The following is a 22,155-nucleotide window of genomic DNA, read 5'->3' as shown; positions in this document are numbered from 1 at the left end:
GAATCGTAGGTGTCGTTTTATTGGTTGATTCAAGAGGATCATGGCGAAGACGGGAAGACCCAAAGTGTCGCAATTACTAAAGAATTATAAGAATCACAATATGGGAGATGAATCGCTTTCTATTCGTCACGAGAAGACCGTGACAAAGAGGAGTTGGAACCGAAGTGCCACAATCTTCAAGGAGTCCTAAGAATGATGATTGGGATGAGGGCGGTGGTCACTGATCTTGCTATTCTCTTTGTCAGAAAGGTTGTTTTTTCATCCTCATCACCTAAAAGAGACAAGAAAATAAGCTAAGAGTGCGTGGATAGATTTCTCCCGACGTACGCTCTGAAATTCAACATTAGTTCCTGGAGCTAGGACATATAGGGAGAGACTGTGTGAAGATAAAGACATAGTTTTTCTAAGTTTTAATTTAAAAAAAAAAGGAAAGAAATTGCCTCATTTTCCACCAATTTCATAACATTTTCCCACTTTCCACCAAAAGACTAATTTGGTCCAAAATGCCACCGAGATGTCAACATTAAAATGGAGCAATTTCTCAAACATATATTTAAGTGGCGTTTGTGGTGGTATTTATGGAACTCGGAGGCTCCTTGGGCGAGGATGATCGCGGGCATAGGGCATAGTGCATTGTGGAGCCAGGACATGCAGTGAGTGTTAGATGTGACATTTAAGGATCCTTTATGACACACTATCAAAGTCGCTATGATAGTCACAGTAGAAATCGATCTGAATCCTAAAGTGGTCCATGCTCTTTTGTATTGCTTTTGTATTTATGTTTTTAATAACGAGCTAGTATTTACCGAGGCTACGATGTAGCCCAGATTGATCTGAAAAATCTAGTTTATTTATCTATAGTCTCATTTTCCATACGTGTTTGCTTGATTTTAACTGTGCAAATTGTTATGCTCATTAATTATCTACCTTTAAATTGTTATCTAGAATTGTTTAAAGACCTATAGATCATGAATAATCGTGCTTTTTGTAAAAATCAACACGGAAGATCTATATTAGTAGAAAACTCTGGGCGTATTGTAAATTTTATGAATTCTCATTCTTGATGCTTCTAATTATTTTAAGGGTCCATTAGGTAAATAACCACATTTACAGTTTGACATTGCTAAATAGCCAACGTTTCATAAATTTTAGGTAAATAGTCACTTTTATATATTTACAGATGTAAATTTTAGGTAAGTAGCCACTTCCATTTTTAGGCAAGGTCATCTTTATCGTTATTTACCTAAGATTTACGAAACGTTGGTTGTTTAGTAATTCCTAACGTTTTAGTTGGTTATTTACCTAATTTTTTGTTGTTTTAATTTGACTTGATACCGAAAGGTTATAGTTCGTCAATTATTTAGTATTGTTATTCACTTGAGAGGTGTTAACAATTATTTTTTGCTTCAAAACCTAGGAGACGACGCAATGGTGTTGCGAATTTTCTCGCACACGCAAGTGCACGTGGTCGCAATAGTAATAAATCGTAAGAATGAGTCGATCCCTCGAGGATTAGCTAAATAAGGAATCCGATAATCACAAACTAATATAGAACTAAATATAGTTGATGGAATCGTTGTCACAAAAATTCACTAACATGCACAAAATTAAACAACTAGATGCACAAAAATTCTATTGGATAAAGGGAAGGACTATGGTTCACGGGTTCACAAAACAACTTGGATTTGCTGAATTAAGAAAAGAAACAAGCTATTGAGATTCACACTTTTCACTACTCATACCCACTTTAATAGAATTGATAGATCTCTCTCAAGCATCTAACAACCTAAACCGATACCGGAATATCATTTCTCGATCTCAACTCCTAACAAGCACGGCTAGCATAAAAAAAACAAGAGTATTCTCACGAGTCTAAAACAATCTAGCTATATCTAGCCTAGGAATGAATTCTAGTAATCCACACAAAAACACAACAACCTAATCTTTCTCAAGCATTAGAGTTGAACATAAAACAAGCATGAGTTCATGACATTCATACAAGCATTAAGCATTGTTGTGGATTAAGTAAAGGTGATGAGAAAAACAACAACCTAACAATTCTAATATCATGAATCCTACATCGTAATGAACCCGCTACACCATAGCCCTACATGAGATTAGTTCATATTGATGACTATGACAATAAATATACACAAAGATGAACACAAGAACAATAAAGCAAAAGACATCATACTTGAATTAAAAAGAGTAAGAGATAGAGAATAGAACACTGTTTAAGGTTGTAGTAATTGTAGAACTCAGCAACTCATTCCTTGTCTTCAAATTTGAGCTACAAAGTATGAACCAAATTCTGAAAAAAATTTTAAAAAAAAGAAGAAAAACTAAAAGATGAAAAAAGGTGTTCTTTATTGATTCTACACAAAATCTTTCCATGCATGACTTCTTCAGAAAGTATTTATGTTTTTAAGGCTGAATGAGGTTATTTTCGGAGCCATATGGACCTTTCATTTTGATTAAATGGCCAAAATCCGCTCAGAAACGCAACATTGGAAAATGTTGATTTTTGGACCGCGCGGCGCGCAGTCCATTTTTTCGGCTTCGCGCGGTCCACGCGTACGACTCTGGAGGCGAAAACAGTGAAATTTTCATCCGCGCCCCGCTCGCTTCCTACTCGCTGCACACCGTTTTTTAAACGGTCATAACTCCTAGCTCCGATGTCCGATTTTTGCAAATAAATATGTGTTGGAAAGCTAAGAGAGAGCTCTATCCAGTTCTCGAAGTGGATCATCCAAAATAATCATTTAAAAATCCCAGAATCCTGCAGAAGAGGACGTCGTGTTCTTGTTTCGCTCCAAGTTGTCCAAATGTGTATGAATGTCCTTGAAATTATTCGAAATCGTCACATGATGCGCTAATAACCTCCTCAAGACCCAATTGACCTCTTAAACTTGAAAATCACTCAAAAACACACAAAAATTATCAAAAACACTCGAGGACTCGTTAGTTTTTAGTTCGGGAAATATGAGTTTTACGTGTAATAAACGTACCTATCAAATGGTAGATAAAATATAAATAGTCATCAGAGTTTATCCATAGTGAAATTGTGGTCGTGTTTTTTCTCATCTTTTTTTATTTGTTATATTTACTCATGTTTTTAATTTAATTAGTTATTCTCTCAGTTATTATGAATTTGGTGTCTAATATTTGTTGTAGTAGTTCGATTTTTTTTTTCTTGTGAGATCGATAATCGTACTTTATTAAAGTATATTATTTGAGCGACACTTGGACTCGCCGACTCGCGGGAGTGGAAATAATGCAACAACAGTATGTAGAATCTTAATCACGGTAGCCCGTGTTAATCGCCAACTTTATGTGGGACTTTGGGATCAGCATCAAGACAATTCACATTGTGTTTCAAGACATCTATTACACGGTTTAGTAATGGCTTTTTCTTGTTTTGCATTTGATTTCTTTAAACTTGCATTTTCACATATGGTATTTTTCTAAGTCACGGTTATTAGAAACATAATATTTTTAAATATTGTTTTTTCCATTCTAGCCACATTCATTAATGTTTCTACGTCTATTACATTTGACCCATACACGCTAAAATTAATAAATCGTTTAAATAAGAAAAAGGGCTTTCGTCTTTTTGTTTTTATTCATTGGAGTTTCGTTTATTACGTCTGTAATACTCCCATCGGCTCTAACAAGACACGTTAAGATACTTTGTAATCATACTTGATTAGTTAAAATCTCAATTTTGTAGTTTAATTGTATCTTGCGTGCCTCCTTAACTCTACATGCCCTGTTGAATTCAAGATTCAAATACAAATGCCACGATATGAATGATCATATTGTCTAATTTTATTGCCACGACTTGATAATTAATTTCAATATTTAATGATCAAGGTCTTAAACATCACGATATCTCTCCGCTTTGGAAATTTGGATGAAAAAAATAAAATACTATATACCATTTTTACTTTTTTTTTAACGATCACATACTATATAAATACTAGCAAGGCAGAAACCACACACACAATACTAGTGCTCTTTATGAGTTTTCTCTCCGTACAAGTGCTCTTTTGAGTTTTGAAGACTAAGTTTAGCGAAGTCTCAGGGCCTTGCAACGGTGTTAGTAGTTCTGAGCCGAGGGTGAAGTGTGAGGTTGGGGAAACAGTGAGAGTATAGTGAGGGAGCTCCCGTATTGGTGAGCTTGAGAGGGGAAACACAAGGGCAGATACAGTTTAGCTATGGCAGAGGAGGTGGACGAGATTTGTGAAACTACTTCTTTTCTGGCTAAGAATTTAGTAATTACGGAAAAAACTGATGCTGATGGGGAAATTATGGACAGTCAGTTTCTGGGAGGGAAGATCATTTCGGATGTGTATTTTGGGCCACGGAGGGTCAAAGAAGTCTTTGATGGAGTTTGGAGATGCAAGAAACCTTGGATAGTTAGAGAAATCAAACCAGGGATATTCCAGTTTCGATTCGAAGACTGTGGGGATGTGATGAAGGTTATGGGAGGGAGACCATGGACGATTAAGGGTTTTCAACTAATCCTAAAGAGATGGCCGGCGAATCTTACAGAGGAGGAACTGGACTTTACGTCTTCGCCGTTCTGGGTCAGAATGGGAGGTCTGCCTCCTGGGTATTTAAATGTCGGGAGTGCTCGTGAACTAGCGCCATTGTTGGGTAACTTCTTGGGATATTCCGGGCGGCCTGGGAACGATATGAAAATGCGGGTTGAGATGAGGATAGATAAAGCTTTCTTGTCTGGTTTTTTCTTAGACCGAGAGAACTTACAACCGCTCTGGATTTATTGCAAATACGAAAATTTGGGTAGAATATGCTTCAAATGCGGAAAGTTGGGCCACGATGAAGATGCTTGCAGAAGAACATCCTGGGTTAAAGTGGTGGTGCCCCACTCGCCGGAGATGAAGATGTTTGGAGTCTGGCTACATGAAGATGCTTCGATTAAATCTGCATACACCGGGATAGAAGCGTTGATTGGGAAAGGAAAATTCCCAGAGGCCACGACTTGGCTAGAAGACCCTGAAAATCGCTGGGAAGTCCCACCGGAGCAGATACGTCTCTGGCTGGATTCGTCGGAGAGGATTCAGACATCGGGGGAAGAGAAAAGCATTATCAATCATACTGGTGTCAGGACAGGCGAAAACCCTGGAATTCTTGTTAACCCTAATTTAGGGAAACACTGTTTAGATGGAGACGGGTCCTCATCTGACAGAAGAAAAGGAAGCAAGAAAGGAAGGGCAGAGGTTGAGGAGATAGGAAAGGAAGCTGGTGTCGAGGGTTTTAAGGAATATAATATTATTTGTCCTGACAAGGGTAAAAAAATGGGGTTGTTGGCAGGAAAGCAGGAATTATAACCGTTGGAGAGAAAAGAGAGCTGAATAGAAAGTCAATGGCTAAGGGGGAAGGAAGTGGGCCGCCTAAGGGGAAAGCCCAACAAGTCATTTGGGCACAGGAAAGGAAAATGAAGGGGAATGTAGTGGGCCTATTTACAGGGCCGGCAGAAGCTGAATGGGAAGAAATAGAAGAGATCTCACAAAAGGAGATAGAGTATCTGGATTTCTTGGCCTCACCTCAGTTTGGATTGGGCTCGGGAACTAAGCGCAGACTGGAGGAAAAGGCCTTTGTAAGCGAAAACAAGAGGAAGAATGAAGGGTACGTGCATGGCAATATGCATGGTGCTGAGGAAGACCAATGCTTGGAAGATTTGGCAAAGTTGGCAGCTAAATTCAAGTTAGCTTTTCATCCGGGCAACACCAATGTGGAGGCTAGTCCTTTGGATATCCAGAAACATAAAAATGGGGGGAGGAAGTCTGGAAAGGTCAAAAAAGGAGGAGTTATGAAGAAGAACGTGAAGAAAGGAAATGATACAAGTGTCGAGACCGAGGAGGCGGGTCATTCCAAGCCCCCACCCCCCCAATGTTAGTCTTATCATGGAATTGACTAAGATGAGTTACGGTAGAATGCAATTCCAAGCCCCCTTAACCGGGTCTCGGCCCACGACGCTCTCCGGGGACTCGTGAGGGAAAGTAACCCGGACATCTTAGTTTTGTTTGAAACTAAGATGAGTTACGGTAGAATGCAAGATTTACGTAGAAGATTCGGTTTTTGGGGAGGAGAGGCCTTTTCGGCTAATGGGCTAGCCGGAGGGCTATGTATTTGGTGGCGAAAGGGTGTGGAGATTGATATATGGAAGATGACTAGAAATATGATTTGGGCGGTGGTTCGGGGCAAAGAGAGAAGTAGAGATTGGGACCTTTTTGGGATTTATGGTCCTCCGTATGCGAGAGACAAAGGGAGTTTTTGGGATTCTCTATCCAAAACGGTCGGAAAGTTTGGAAGACCATGGTTATTGATTGGAGACCTTAATGTCATTCTTGCGCCCAAAGATAAGCAAGGTGGAGTCCCGGTGACATGGGCACATGGCAACTTGTTGAGAAACTTCCTTTTCTCTTCCGGGGGACTCGAGATTCATTCTAAAGGAAGCCATTTCACTTGGTCCAATAGAAGAGAAGCTCGGTACCATATAAGAGAGAGATTGGATAGAGCTATTGCCAATCCGGAGTGGTTGTGTAGGTTCCCCAAAGCCGGTGTTAGAGTCCTTCCGGCTATCGGTTCCGATCATAATCCGATTCTTCTAGATTGCTTTTTGGAGGACGCTAGAGGGAGGAAGCCTTTTCGGTTCTATGAAGCTTGGGCGGACCACCCAAAATGCCGTGAGATCGTGGAGGATTGTTGGAGACCCCCGGACTTGACGATAGGAAGACCCTCTCTTCTAACGAGGTGTAATGAAGTGGGGAAGAAGCTCCAAAGATGGCAAGCGCTAGAATGAGGGAGTGTCAAGGAAAAAATCACGAATCTTAATAAAGAGCTCCTTGGGATTCAAAATTCGGCTTCGACCCCGAGCTTTCTAAGCCGAGAAGAGGTTATTCTTGATGAAATTTCTACCCTTAGAAAAAAAGAAGAAAGAGTGTGGAAGCAAAAGTCGAGGGAGTCTTGGCTCAAGCATGGAGATGGGAACACGAGATTCTTCCATACTTCAACGGTGATCCGGAGGAAGCGTAACTATATCGGAAGTTTGATCAAGAAAGATGGGCTAAGAATTTTCTCGAGAAGACACATAGGAGATCTTCTAAATAGTAAGTTTTTTGAACTCTTTACTTCTTCAAATCCTTGTTTTCCGGATGATCTAGAAGTTGTTATCGAACCGGTGTTGAATGAGGAGGATAATGAAGAGCTAGAGAGAATTTCTTCGAATGAGGAAATCAAAGAGACGGTTTGGAATATGCCGAGCCTCAAAGCTCCGGGTCCGGACGGGCTACAAGGATGTTTTTATAAGAAGTATTGGGATGTTGTGGGAGAGTCCTTATGTTTATTTGTCAAGGAGTTTTTTGAAGGAAAAGGTTTGAACTATGAAGCGAGTTTCGCCCATATTGTTCTTATCCCAAAGAGTGAAGGAGCGGAGGAGTTCGAGAATTTCCACCCCATAAGTTTGTGTAACTTTAGTTTCAAGGTTATCACGAGAATTTGTACGGCTAAACTAAGGAAAATCCTTCACAAAATGATTTCGCCTTTATTCCTGGTAGATGGATTGTCGAGAACACGATCCTTGCTAGAGAAGTTGTAGAAAAGATGAAGAAAGTGAAAGGCAAGATTGGTCTATTGGGCTTAAAGATAGATATGAGTAAAGCTTATGATCGGATGGAATGGAGCTTCATTTTTAAAGTCCTTCACAATTTTGGGATGTCGGATAAGATGATCAATCTTATAAAGGAGTGCGTTTGCTCGGCTTCAAGTGCGATTTTGTTGAATGGGAGCCCTCTTGAAAGTCTTAAGCTCGAACGAGGGCTTAGACAATGAGACCCTTTATCGCCGTTTTTATTCATTATTGCCTCGGAGGTTCTTAGTAGGCTCTTGGAAAGAGAGGAGAATAAGGGAGGTTTTAATGGAATCCGGATAGGAAGAAATGTGCCAAGCATATCGCACCTTATGTTCGCCGATGACACGATCCTTTTTTGTCGGGCCAAAAACAGTGAAGTTGAAGCAATTTGGAGTTGTGTGGAGAAATATCTAGCGTGGTCCGGTCAAAAAGTGAACGTTAATAAATCCGGGTTATTCTTTTCTAAGAATTGTTCGGAGGAAGTCAAGGAAGAGATTAAAGCCTCCCTAGAGATGAATGAGTGTACTAAAGATGTTATTCACCTTGGTAACCCCCTCTTTATTGGAAGTAAGAAAAGTGATAGCTTTGTGTTTCTCAAGAATAAAGTCCGTAGCCGCCTTGAAGGTTGGATGGCTAAAACTATTTCCAAAGCCGGGAGAACTACGTTAGTGAAGACGGTCATTCAAAGTATCCCGACTTACACGATGTCATCTTTTAAACTTCCCAAAAATTTTTGTCAAGCTCTCGACAAAATGACAAGAAAATTTTGGTGGAAAGGGGCTTATGACGGGAATAGGTTTTTGGCGGCGATTGGGTGGAACGAGATCTGTAAACCAAAAAATAAATGAGGTCTAGGATTCTGTAAATTTGAAGATATGAACTCAGCTCTTCTAGCGAAGATAGGGTGGCACTTGGCGGCAGATTCGAAGTTGAAATGGGTAGAAATTCTTCGGAAAAAATACTGTGGAGACAAGAAATTTCTAGATACTATAGCCAAAAGAAACCACTCCGGGCTTTGGAGAGAAATTTGCGCTTTGAGAGGATTGATCAAAGAGAACTCGGGCTACCTAATTGGGGATGGAGGTAATGTAAGTATAAGTGAAGATAAATGGGTCTTAGAGGGGAAGACATTCCTCAACATCAGCGGGGCATCCATGGACATTCCTGTGAAATCTTTGTTTCAGGAGGGGACTCGCGCTTGGGATAGCAGGGTGATTTCTGAGACCTGTGGTAGGGAGTGGTTGGAAAGAATTTTGGCGCTGAAGATTTTATAAGAACCATGTCCGGATAAGCTGGTCTGGACGGCTGCAGACTCGGGGTGGTTCTCGGTCAAGTCGGCTTTACGCCAGATCCGAGGAGATGAGACTGGAGATATGCCGAGTATCTGGAGGAGGTTATGGAAGCTCAAAATCCACGAACGAGGCAAGATGATACTTTGGAGAGTCGCTAAGGAGTGTTTTAGTCTGGCCCCGTTATTGGTTCGCCGGGGAATGTCGGAGGATGATTCGTGTAGAAGCTGTGGGAAAGAGAAAGAAACGGTGGCTCATCTGTTTTTCAATTGCGACTGGGCTGAGCGATTTTGGTTTCTAGAAGGTCTGGGTTTTCGCTGGAATTGGCCGGAAGATACGCAGGGAGAGAGGTTGATAGAGGCGATTCTAGATGCTAACGAGGCTGTGAATTTTAGGGGTGGCCGCTCAGACGAATTGGTGGTGAGGGCGTGGCTTATTATGGAGGAGCTCTGGAGGAATCAAAACAGCAAAGTGTTCGATGATAGGCCTTTGGAGCTTGAGCGCTCCCTGATCAGAGTCAAAGGAGGTGTTCGAGACCACCTGGAGTTTTCGGACTGGCCAGGAGACGGCGACTCTTCTCCGGAAACTCCAAGGCCTTGTGTGTGGACTAAGCCTGGTTCGGGAATTGTCAAGATTAATTATGATGGGTCTTTCAGGTTGGGGAGGGCCTCCGTGGGTTTGGTGGCTAGAGACAACGATGGAGCGGTTGTCTGGATGTGGCGGAGTCCAGTGGAGGCGACATCAGCGCAGGAGGTGGAGCTTAAAGGGGTACTTATGGCTCTGCTGGTCGCGAAGTTTAGAGGATGTGATCGAGTTTTGATAGAAGGAGATAACCAATTGATAATGGATAGTCTCCGTCGGTCCAAAATTTGTCCCTTTTGGTTTTTATGTCCGATGTATCAGAACATTTTGAAGGAGGCTAAGTCTTTTTTATCAGTTAATTTTGTTTGGGTTAGCAGGGATGCCAATCGATTGGCCCATGAACTGTGCGTGTGGGCTGCTCGAGATCGGGTCTCGGGTTTTTGTAATATTGGGGAAGCTCCGACCCTTGTTCGGAGTTCTTTTGAAACTGATTTGATGAATGTTATGCAGTTGTCTCCCTCGCTCCTTTCTCCCTCCTCTTCGGAGTTGTGAGTTGGGCGGGGGGTCGATTTCAAAAAAAAAAAGCAAGGCAGAAACCAAGTGAAAGTTGAGTCTGTTTGTATAGTTTATGAAATAAGCCGACGTGATACTAATGACATGTAAATGATCTCTCGTGGTCAGAGGTGATGCTTTTAAATATGGCCAATTAGACCAATAATCCAATAGCTCATCCTGCTTTTAAAAAATAACTTAAGTTTTATTTTATTAAAAAAATATCACACCAGTCCGCAGTAAATTAAATTATTTAAAGAGTTAATTTAATTAACTCTTTAGTTAATTCAATTTACTGCGGGCTGCTGAACTATATTTTTTTAATAAAATGGAACTTGGATTAGAATCTTATAAATGATTAGTGGAATGACTAGTTGCACCAAATTTTTGTTTGAAAATTTATGTTTTTTTTAGTTTTTATTTTTTTTATAATTAATTTAGAGATTATTTATAGATCTACTCATTTATTATGTGAATATAGAAAAGCTTTTAGTATTATTAGTTAATTATCAGAATTATCATAAACCCACCATTTTTTTTTGGCAAACTCAAAAATTTTCTGCAACCTCTATTTAATAAGGTATAAAAGTTCATTTTAATGTCTGATAATATATCAAATTACATTTCTATGTCAATAATTATGTCAATAATGACACAATTAAAGAATTACGTGTATTTTGACATTAATACCCTTTTAACTTATAAACCCTTGCAATCATCCTAATAACTTTGAGCTCTTTAAAAACCTTAGTTCGAGCTCATTAATGGGTAATTTTTTTTATTTATTACTAACTAATATCATATTTTCAAATATTTAAAGTGGTAATATTTGCGTAATTTTTATTTTATTTTATTGTGATAAAAGATGATAAATGTAGCTGTATAAATGCGGACCTATGCAGACTTATTGGGTCATAAAAATGTGTTGGAAATATTGTAATTAGTTACAATTGAATGGTTGATTTGTGGCTAAGATTTGAGTGGGGTCCACTCATCGGAATTGATTAATTCCAGCGTCTTCTTATTCTTCGTTGCGGCGGGTATAAGATAGAATATTTATTCGCCAAAATCAATATAATATTGAACGATAAATTGATGCTCAAAGTGTGCCAAAAGATACACTTAATATGTGTATAGGAAATGGAAAAAGCCACATGATGGGAGAGTCCCACATTGTGTAAGAAACTACTATGTAAATAGTTTATATAGCCAAACATTGGACATGAATTCAATAATAATAGAGGACCAAGGATACAAGCCCACTACACGCGCGCGCCACCGTCGGTCGGTCGGGCTAGGCTTTGAGCTTCGGGCTTCAGGAATGTCTCGGTCTCGGGCTTATTTTAGTGCTAAAATTCTTTTTTCTTACGGTTTTGCTACGATTATGTTTGAATGATTGTAACCGCAGCTATCAACTCACATTCATTGAATGGTAGAGTATCAATGCCTAAAGCTGTAATCGAAGTCTTCCTTCCCTATAAAAGGAGGCTTGAGTTCTCAGATCAAAACACACTGAAAAGAATCCAACTCTCTCCCTCTCCGAAATTGTCTTGTCCTTTGTTGTAGTCCGCTGATAGTTTTGCTTGGGTTCCAGTTCGCCGAGAGTCAAGTCGAGTGGTGCTACACTTGCCTTTATTGTCGTTGTATCATGGGAGGTTTTCGCTCACAAATTCCAGCACCCGTGGGAGGGCGATAAAAAGTTTAAAGGAAATCGTCCAACGGGCCTAGACTTTCATTTCCATCTTCTCCTCTTTGTTTTTCCGGTTTTAAGGTTTAGCTGGTTTCGTGTATTTTAATTAATTTAATTTACGTTTATTTTTATTTTTTTTTAAGCAAATTATCTTTATTTTCCCGTCAATATTATTCTAATATTGCTAACAAAATGTAGAAATAAAATCTTTCATGCAATCGTATGTTCTCACACGCGCTTATATGATGTCATATGTTGTGTTGCATTCATGTCATCATGTGGTAATGTGTCGTGTATGTTTGAAGGGAATTTAGGGCATTTTGATCAAAATGCACATAATTTTTTTAATCGGTTATACTATTAACATTGAAATCAAGTTAAAGTACTTACCACACATGGAAAATGAAATTTATCCAAAAATTCACGATGAGATTGTTGATATTGAAATTCTTGATTAAACTGTAAAATTGTTTATTTTTAAAGTGATTCTTAATGAAAATTAGAGTTGAAAATTTAGAAATATTATAAATTTAAAATTGTAAGTAATAGTGGGGAACCATGCTATATCATGCAATTTCCTTTTTTTTTTTTGTCAAATATTAACATTTGTTATATGTGAAAAGTCGTTGAGTTATACTTATATGACTAAAACATTTTACGAGCGTTACTTAGAGCAACTCTAACGAGAAGAAATAGAGAGTGTTCATGCTTATGTTGAGTTTAAGTGGCAAGTATTTTAAGATGCCTTTGCATTGAAAACAATTGGGGCCTACAAAGCAATGGTGCAAAATATTCAATAAAACAATTAAATATACCACAATCCTATCAACAAACACAAAAAGTGATAAAGTGGGATCCACTTTGGACAACTATGGGTGCTATTCACGTTGGAGTGTTTCTTTCATAATGTGCTAAAAAATGATATGGCTATAAAAATAAAAAAATAAAAAATTTTGTTGATGTGTCAAAAATTTGACACTTGCATTGGAGTTGCTCTTAGTTGTATTTTAAGTGATACGCTATTCGGACTTCCGAGTCTCATATCTTGATTGATATATATATTTATTTATTATTTTTTTTAATTGTGTTATCTGTAAAAAAAAAAAAAAGTAATTGATATCTCTTTGTTTATTTTTGAACGGTATACGTCGATAATGATATTTCAATATATCCGTGGTGTTGTTACGATAAATTGACTGTTTTTGTATTTAGGCAAAACTGTCTCAAGATGTTCACTATGATGTTAGAACATCTTGTTGTGACATGTGTTGTTTGGCAAAGATCCTGACAGATCCGATTCTGTGGATATTCAGCGCAAGTCTATTATATTATTTGATTCGCTTCCGATTTTCTCTCCACCGAATCAGAATTTGGCGATCAAATTGGGAAACCTTAGCTAGCAACGCGTCAATAGCTAGGTTTCGATTCCTATAAAAGAGAAAGTCTGCCTTTAGGAGTCTTTTTACGGACTTGGAGTTTTTGTGAGAGTTCTTGAGCGAAAACATTTGTTCTTTGTGTGGTTCAATTTTTTCATGTTCATTATTGCCGATATTCGTACAATTGACAGAGTTGGGTTTTGTAATTGTGGTATTGTAGATCACGTACGGTTATAAACGTTGATCAGCCACTTGGTGAATGTGTTGCAGTGGAATTGAGGATACTCGGTCTTAGGGGTGAGCCTGAGCCAGAATTCACTGAGGTAGTTTTGAAGTAGCACACCAGAAACATGATCATTTAGATTGGACTGATTGTACTTGTATTCTACAAATAGCAAAGTTCATTTTCAATGGGATCGCAACCCTCCAGATGTAAGTATGATTTGCCAAACTAGGTTGCTATTTTTTTGGTCTCTTTATTTACGGCTTTAATTGTTACCACTAGTACAAAAAACAGCATTGGGTGCGACTTTTTTCGCACCTAAAGGTCGAAAGTCGCACCCATTGATACCTTTAGGTGCGACTTTAGGTGCGACAAAGTCGCACCCGAAAGTTCGCACCTAAAGGTCGTGGGTGCGACTAGTCGCACCCGATGGTCATGATTTTTAGGTGCGACTTTTAGGTGCGGATATTCGCACCCATATTCGCACCCATAAGTCAGAAAAAATGTGCAAAAAAGTCCGTGGGAAGGCCATTGGGTGCGACTAGTCGCACCCAAAATTTGGCGGGTAGACCAACGGGTGCGACTAGTCGCACCCAATGGCCTTCGTGCCAAGTCTTTGGGTGCGACTAGTCGCACCCAATGGCCTTCGCGCCAAGTCTTTGGGTGCGACTAGTCGCACCCATTGGACAACCCGCCAAATTTATGGGTGCGACTAGTCGCACCCGATAGTTGTTTTTAAGTTTTTTTTTTTATTTATTATTTAATATTTATTAATTAGAAATTCATTAATTACGAATTCTATAATTGTAATCAAATAACTAAATAGTTTATTAATTAGAAAATTCATTAATTAATATTTATAATCATAATAAAAACTAACCATTTGTTGTTCGATTACAATAATTATTATAATGTACGACAAATAATTAAAATAAATGTTCATTCTTTTCCCTTTCCTTTTCCTCTGTTTGTAAACCAATCCTTGAACATTTTACTCCCTCTTCCGCCAAATCTTCCTCCAGAACTGCTGCTACCTCCTCGTCCACTTCCGCCAATTCTGTTTGTAAACCAATCCTTGAACATTTTCCTCTGTTTGTAAACCAATCCTTGAGCACGGCGAGGCTGCGAGAGGCACGACGGTGCTGCGACGGGGAGTTCGTGGGCGTCGCTGCCTGGGTTTCGCCAAACCAACTGAAACAAAAAGAAAAACCCCAAATCAAACATCCAAAACCCTAATTTTTCCAATTTCGGCCAAAATCAAGAAATTTCCAAATAAACGACTTCAAATTCACAAATCCAGGTAATAATCAACATCAACCGAGCTCAATCAATCATAGGATAAGAAACATGCATATTATTAGAACTAAAATGGCATGAATAGAATCATTTATCTTCACTACGCAATGCAGAAATCTGACACAAATATATCTGAAACTCAAACTCAGCCAAACAAAATCCATAAAACTCAGTTACACACGGCCAAAAAAACAACATACACGGCCAAGTCTCACAGCCAATACCAAATCACGTCCAAACTCGTTCAAAAACCAATAACAACCACAATTCCAAGCATGAATCAATCCATGAACATCCGAACACGTCCAGAAAATCAAAACCCCCAAATACAAGTTCACATAAACCTTAATTCTCTAATTTCGTCCTAAATTTTCCAATCTCAAACCCTAATTTTTCAATTTTCATTTCGGGTAAGAGATTCTCACCTTGTGGTAATGGTGGCGGTCGGAGTGGTGGCTGCGACGGGGTGGGAGAGAGAGAGGGTAGTGGCGGCGGTCCTCGTGACGGAGGCTGAGAGAAAGAGGGTCGTGGCGGCGGTCGGAGGAGCGTAGTGGTGGCGGTCGGAGGCTGAGAGAGAGTGGTGGCGGTGGCGGTCGGAGTGGTGGCGGTTGGAGGATGAGAGAGAGTGGTAGTGGTGGCGGTCGGAGTGGTGGCTGCGACGGGGTGGGAGAGAGAGAGGGTAGTGGCGCGCGGCGGTCCTCGTGACAGAGGCTGAGAGAAAGAGGGTCGTGGCGGCGGTCGGAGGAGCGTAGTGGTGGCGGTCGGAGTGGTGGCGGCGACGGGGTGGGAGAGCAGGAGAGACTGGGAGATAGAGAGAAATCGCAGAGGTTTTAGGTTTTTTTTTGTGTTTAAATGAAAACCCGTCGAGCTGCTGGTTTATAAAGAGTTTTGAATTTAGGTGCGACTTTGTCGCACCCAAAGGTGTCTTTGGGTGCGACAAAGTCGCACCCAATGACTTGTCTCAGTGATTTCGGGTGCGACAAAGTCGCACCCAATGACATTTGTAAAAAAAAAGGGGGGAAGTTTGGCCGCGGATAAATTTTAGATCATTTAGGTGCGACTTAGTCGCACCTAATACTTTGGAGAAAGTATTGGGTGCGACTAAGTCGCACCCAAAAGTGTGTTAAAACTTTTGGGTGCGACTAGTCGCACCCAAATTCAAAAAAATTCGCGAAAATTTTTCAGCGCTTAATTGATTTTTGGGTCCGACTATTCGCACCTGAAAGTCTTTTTGGTGCGACTTTTAGGTGCGAATAGTCGCACCCAAAAGTCATCCGCACCGGAAAACTGTATTTGTAGTAGTGTACTCTGGTAAATTAATTGATGTTCAATAACTTGTTAAGAATATCGGGTTAAGAATATCGTTAAGAAACATCACGAAACACAGTAAATACATTTTTTCACGTGGGTACTCGATATATGTCTAAATAAATTACTCTCTTTTATGGGTATCGGTTGCAGAACAACTTTTGTGTATGTTGGTAACTCATCGCAGCTATTAATTAAGTGGTACTCCAAGAGCTGATAACAACTTGAGGCAAAGTTTTTTTTTTTTTTTTTTTGCTCTTTAAATCTCGAGTTAGTATAATCTACAACTTTTGTTATCGATTCAAAGTGACCGGAAAAGCAACTTGTAACATATTATATCTCGGACGATGGATAGATACGAACTAAGACTTATTAATAATTGGATGTAAATTAACCGAAAATGGAAAGGAGAGTTATACAAAAAGCAATATCTTCAGTTACATGGTATCTAAATCTTAAGATGTATGCATGTAAGACTAACATTTACGTAAATCTATTTTACATTTTGTTGATAAAATTAAAAGAAAGAAAAAAAAAACTGACGAGGAAAAAACTCACTTAATTATGAGTGAGCTTGACCCTATACACATAATTAAACAGTTTCAATTTTGTTTCCCTAGTACACATGCTAAACTTGTGCATATATATGACACGTAAAAAACTGAACATACACCATAAGTAATCTTGTTCCTACTAACTGATTATTAAAAGAGAAAATTTGACCATAATCTTTTCTCTCCTTTTCCCTTTCTTCTCTAGTTCACCTTCTTCCTCGAACAAATATCTTTGCATGTGACCAAAACAACCGTACGTACGTACGTATGTAATGTATGTATATATATATATACGTATGTACACCTCATTAAAAGTCTGGAAAGCACCCAAGAAAATGCTGGCCTTGTGCCTCTTCTTGCTGATAACTTTGAGGCGATATGGACGGCATATCAGCACCGGGAAAAGGCACCGGATAGTCCGTCTGCGAAGCGAGCAAATCGTCTATGTTTTTCCAGTCAATATACTGGCTTTGACTGTCTCTTTCATTGGCCCCGAAACTCGCCGAGACAGAGTTAGACGGGCTGTCGAGCTGTGGAAGCGCTTCGTGGAGAGAGGATTGGACATCCGAGAAATTAGGGTTGTTATTAGAGACAAGTTCTTGAGCCGAGGCGTAGCAATTGGGGTAACTACTCGAAGCTTGATTGTTGTTGTTATTGTTACTCTGATAGTTGCTGATCAACATATTGTTGTTGTTGTTGTTTTGATAGTAAGCGTGATTGTTGTTGTTCCAAGCATCATAGCCTGGTCGTTGGAGATGACTAGGGATTGGCTTTCTAAATGCCCTACAAACAACCCATCCTTCTTCCTGTACATATTAAACATAATGTTAATTTTTTTAGTCATATATATTTTAAAAAAATATATAAATCTTACTCATGAAGGTGATTCCTTTATATGTATATACAAGATGAAGGTGTGTATAGATTATAGAGCCTATACTACACCGATAGTTTTCGCAACTAATTATGGAAATTGTTTGCCCCATAGAAAAATCTACATTATATATGTTTAATCAAACTCAAATAGTATAAGAACTTTTTTTAGTCAAACTAAAAAAAAAAACATCTCTTATATATATTTTCTTTTTTTTTCTTAATGATGAAATTAAATATTCCTCTAGTACAAGGATACTTTCTTTGTCTATTTTGGTTCATAGTCAAAAGTTCAAAATTATATAGTTCGTACGAAAAATAGTACAAGGACATTTCTTTGTCTATTTTGGTTCATAGTCAAAAGCTCAAAATTATATAGTTTTTACGACAAAAATATCCGTTATTTTACGGCTATAAGTAAATGCTTATAGAGTGATAAAAACAGAATATAGAATATATATATATACTAACATGTGGCGGAGCGTGCTCGGAAGTCTGGTGGCGATACTCGTGCATAATCCAATCAGTCTTGCGTCCGTTGGGGGCGCGGCCATTGTAGAAGACGAGGGTCTTTCTCATTCCGATTATTCGGTTCTTCGAAAGCACGGCTTTGTCTCGTCCCGTGGCCTTCCAAAACCCGGAAGCCGTGGCTCGGTTGGTCCTCGTTCCGGTCGGGTACTTCTTGTCCTTGTGACTAAAGAAGTACCATTCGTTCTGTTCACTGTACCCTAGCTTGCACCTCGCTGTGCCCACATTGGAAAACACATGCACGTTTAATAGCTCTTCGCTGGGAAATTTATTATCCTTATTTTTCTAGCTAGAAGAATTATACGCAAAAGCGCTAATTAGTACAGTAAGGTAAAATTCCGATATATATTTTGTTAAATATTTTTCGTCAAATAACTACGTAAACGAGCTTATATAAATGCGGAAAACGTGGAATAATACTAAAATTTTCAAATAATAATAAAAAAAAAGTTTCAAAAAGAGGAATCCTCAAAATTGCATTTTTCTTTTAATTATACATGTAAGCGTGTCGCATTACATGGGTGTGTGTGTTTCGTTTTTTTTTTTTTTTTTTTTTTTGCTTTTTGCAAAGTGGTAAATCAGTATGTTATAGCATGATAGCATGCAAGCTCAATTATATTATTTAGGAGGGAGTAAAAAAAATATGCATACAAATTTTCTTTTTTAACATGTCACAAACAAAGTCATAACATATAGTGGTTACCCATAAGAGTTCGAATTATCTAGAAAGAAATACCTTCGATATCCCATGGCTCTATTTTATAGAGGTCTATGTCAATAATCACATCAAGATCAATTTTGAGTGCGTTGATCTTTCTTTTGAGGTAATATCCCACAAGCTCTTCTTCTGTGGGATGAAACCTAAAGCCTGGTGGGACACAAGATTCCATTTCCATTGCTGTATGTATATGTATATATATCCTCTCCTCTGAGAAATAGACAAGTGAAAGCAATATTAGAGATCACACGATCATGATCAGAAGAATTATTGAAAATATATGTGAACAAAAATGAGCAACATGTCGTCAATTGTTGACCACACACACTAACACAACCCACTTATTAGTGTTCTATGTAGAGCCAATAATCTTGATAAAAAAAAATGTAGAGCCGATAATCCACTGAAATAGATTTTTTTTTTCTTTCGAGTGCACCATATTTATCAACTCCAATTTCAGTGGATTAGGTTATATCTCACTAATTACAAAAACACTGAATTTTCCAACCATGCATGCATGTTGGCCATTATAAAAGTAGTTATAGTACATAGACATGACTCGTATTTATCGTTCGTATATAGAGCTTTAGCTATATATAATTAAACATTAATTTTAAAAGACGATCATCATGTTTTGTTACATATATAGATCCCTTGATCGTGTATATTACACCAGATATACATATATACTACTACTGTTTTCAGCTACTCAAATCAAATACGAATTTTGATATGTACGTTATGTCATAGTATAATTATCATGAAGCTTTGCAACCATAGCCTAGAGCTATATAGCTTCGAGAATTTCATGATCAACTCTAGACAAAAAGCATATATTGGAAAAAGATGACCCAAAAAAATAAAAATAAAAGCTGGCCGAAAAGCTTGACTTTGCTGGCAAAAGCATATTACATTTCTTGGAGTGCAGTGCACTCTCTGACCTTTCTCACTCACTCACACACACATGTTGATGTTTTGGTGGGTTTTTCACATTTTTATTCTTTTTCATGTCACGCCCACAATTCTTGCCAAGATTTTCTTTTCCAATAATACTAATAATGTCTCTTGAAACATTATTGTTTAATTATAAATTAACAGAAGACTTTAATACTCGAGAGTCGAGACAAGACAGAAGTGTACAGTGACCACAGAAACAATTAAAGGAGAAAAAAAAATGTTTTGTCGCGTCACGCATGCATACACACGAGTGTTATGTTCCGAGAGATATCTAGAAACTATTCTACGATGTGTAAACATTCTTGACAGTGTTTATTAAATAAAAAAACATTCTTGACAGTATGACCATTACCACTGAAGACGAAATGAAAACAAAAAAGATTTAGCTTTGAGAATTTAAATGCTGGATTAACCTAATAGAATACGTCTATTTTTCAAAAGGAGAAAAAAAAATCGTTGAAAAGATTTATTGGTGTCGAGTACTCACAGATTCAAGACTATTACGTTGCTGATGATCAGAGAAACTGCCCCAAAACCTGTGAGAGAGAGAGAGAGAGAGAGAGAGAAAGAGCTGTCGTGATGTGAATAGAGAACGAGTTGGTGTATTCTTGGGCGAGAAGTACGAGAGAGCAAAGACAAATTGTAGATGGAGTTCTTGTTGTTAATGTTTGTTGTGTGTTGTTCGGTGATCATAATAAATGTATTTATATATGGACAGAGTGGTAAGTCATATTAAATTAGATAGAGAGAGAGAGAGGTACTTAGTGATTGCGCGTGGGTTGGCAGATTGGGTTCAAAGGTTTGTTTGGACGGCGTGACATCAAGTTTTCACGCCACCGCACCACATCTCTCTCTCTCTCTCGTGTGTACTAAGATTACTTTCCACTCTTTACCGAAACATTCTGTTCCTTTTTAACATAATTAACCAATATAATATAAGTGACCCTTTTTCTAACATAAATAAAGGACAAAAAAAAAAAAAAAATCCCCCACACAGACAGAGATATGAAGATGACCTCTCTTGAGATATTAGCTCGTCCCACAATCCAGGTCCTCTTTTGTCTCTCTGGTTTGGTGCGCCGTCCTTTCCCATTTGGCTCCATTGGGATCCGGACACGTGTCCTTCCACGTCGGACTCCCCCAGCCTGTCCTTGTCAACTAGCTAATGATTGGTGCACCTCTCCTATGTTTCCCCTTATATTGTATTGGGTCCCACCAAGTTAGTTTGTATCAAAGGTTCAAATACCATTATCGATCAAATACCGATAGTCAGATTTTATTGAGATATCGGTTACCGATTGAGATATCAACATAGATTTTTATAGATATTTTAAATATTACTACCGACAAACCGGTTAAAAATTTACAGAGATACCGATTATCGGCGGAAATACCGACTAAAATCTTATAAAATAGTAATATATGTATATATATTTCAAAATAAAAAACCTAACATATACTAATTCTATTTTGTTTTGAAATGATAATATTAGTGTTCATATTTGAGTTCCTACAATATATTCATATATATATATATATATATATATATATATATATATATATATATTATGAAGATGAGACTTGATCTGAAAATATTAGGCATAATGACATGTTCTTTATAAATGCTCTATGTTAACAATAATTCAAAATTAAAAAGAGATATGTCATCTCTATCTCTTTATTAGTAGACATATTTCGCAATAATTTAAAATTTTATTTAAAAAATAAATTCATAAAAATCGAACAAAAATTGCCGAATTTTAACAATTCGACTCACGAATTTTGTAAAAATTGGACGATATTTTAAAACTAAAAGTTATATTATAAATATCATTCTGGGACTCTTCAAAAACCTAGATATCGCCCTAGGTAGATATCGCTTATATTTAAAACTTTTGTTTGGTTTGTATAAATGATATTTGTATTTGATGAGAGGAAAACAATACTTTTGTAAAATATATTATAATTATATAATAAAATAAAGTATATTATAGTTTGTCCAAAACTAATCTGTAACACATTGTCCGTTGGTACTAAAAAATAAAAAAGAGAATGAGAACTAGCAAAATTTATAAGAGTACTAGTAAATTATTTATTAAAATAGTTTTAACAGCCATTATTATACTTGACTTGATTTCTGCATGTAGTAAGTTCAAACCTGTAACTGATTCAATTCTTTAATATTCAATTCAATATGATCAATCTGAATCTATTAAGTTATTACTGAGTTACTTTTTTTGTTGTCAATAAATTTTGAGATGGGACGTACATAATTCCTACCATAGTATTAGAAATTAATAACTAACAAACAAAACAAATGCGCTATCTAATCCAGTTTTTTGGAATTCAAGTAAGCTCAAGATGAGATTGATTGGTTAAAGATTTATCTTTAGAGAGCATTCTAGGATTCTTATATCAAAACGAGAACGTGCACAAAGTTTTTAATATAACGGCTTTCTCATCACGTTGCCAGTTTCATTTAACACGAAGCTTGGTCCTATTTAACACCGTCAAATTACTCTATAGCCCCCGGCCTCTCAATTTTAAAATTA

The 22,155-nt window shown here is 37.9% G+C and overlaps 1 protein-coding gene across 1 annotated transcript; it reads right to left on the bottom strand.

Moving 5' to 3' along the window:
• Positions 1–16,454: 16,454 nt before the first annotated feature.
• VND7 (vascular related NAC-domain protein 7) lies at positions 16,455–20,340 on the bottom strand. Its single transcript, XM_089620145.1, has 4 exons — positions 20,091–20,340; positions 18,665–18,856; positions 17,872–18,143; positions 16,455–17,333 (listed from the first exon to the last, which is right to left on the bottom strand). Exons 2-4 carry the CDS (start codon positions 18,822–18,824, stop codon positions 16,836–16,838), a joined length of 930 nt encoding a protein of 309 aa, XP_089476271.1. The 5' UTR covers positions 18,825–18,856; positions 20,091–20,340; the 3' UTR covers positions 16,455–16,835.
• Between the last annotated feature and the right edge of the window lie 1,815 nt (positions 20,341–22,155).

This window comes from Urtica dioica, chromosome 7 (assembly GCF_054948205.1).
Source record: "Urtica dioica subsp. dioica isolate 48M chromosome 7, U.dioica_male_clone48M_v1_H2, whole genome shotgun sequence".
Classification (NCBI taxonomy): Eukaryota; Viridiplantae; Streptophyta; class Magnoliopsida; order Rosales; family Urticaceae; genus Urtica; species Urtica dioica.
This window is presented reverse-complemented; position numbering and strand designations above follow the sequence as displayed.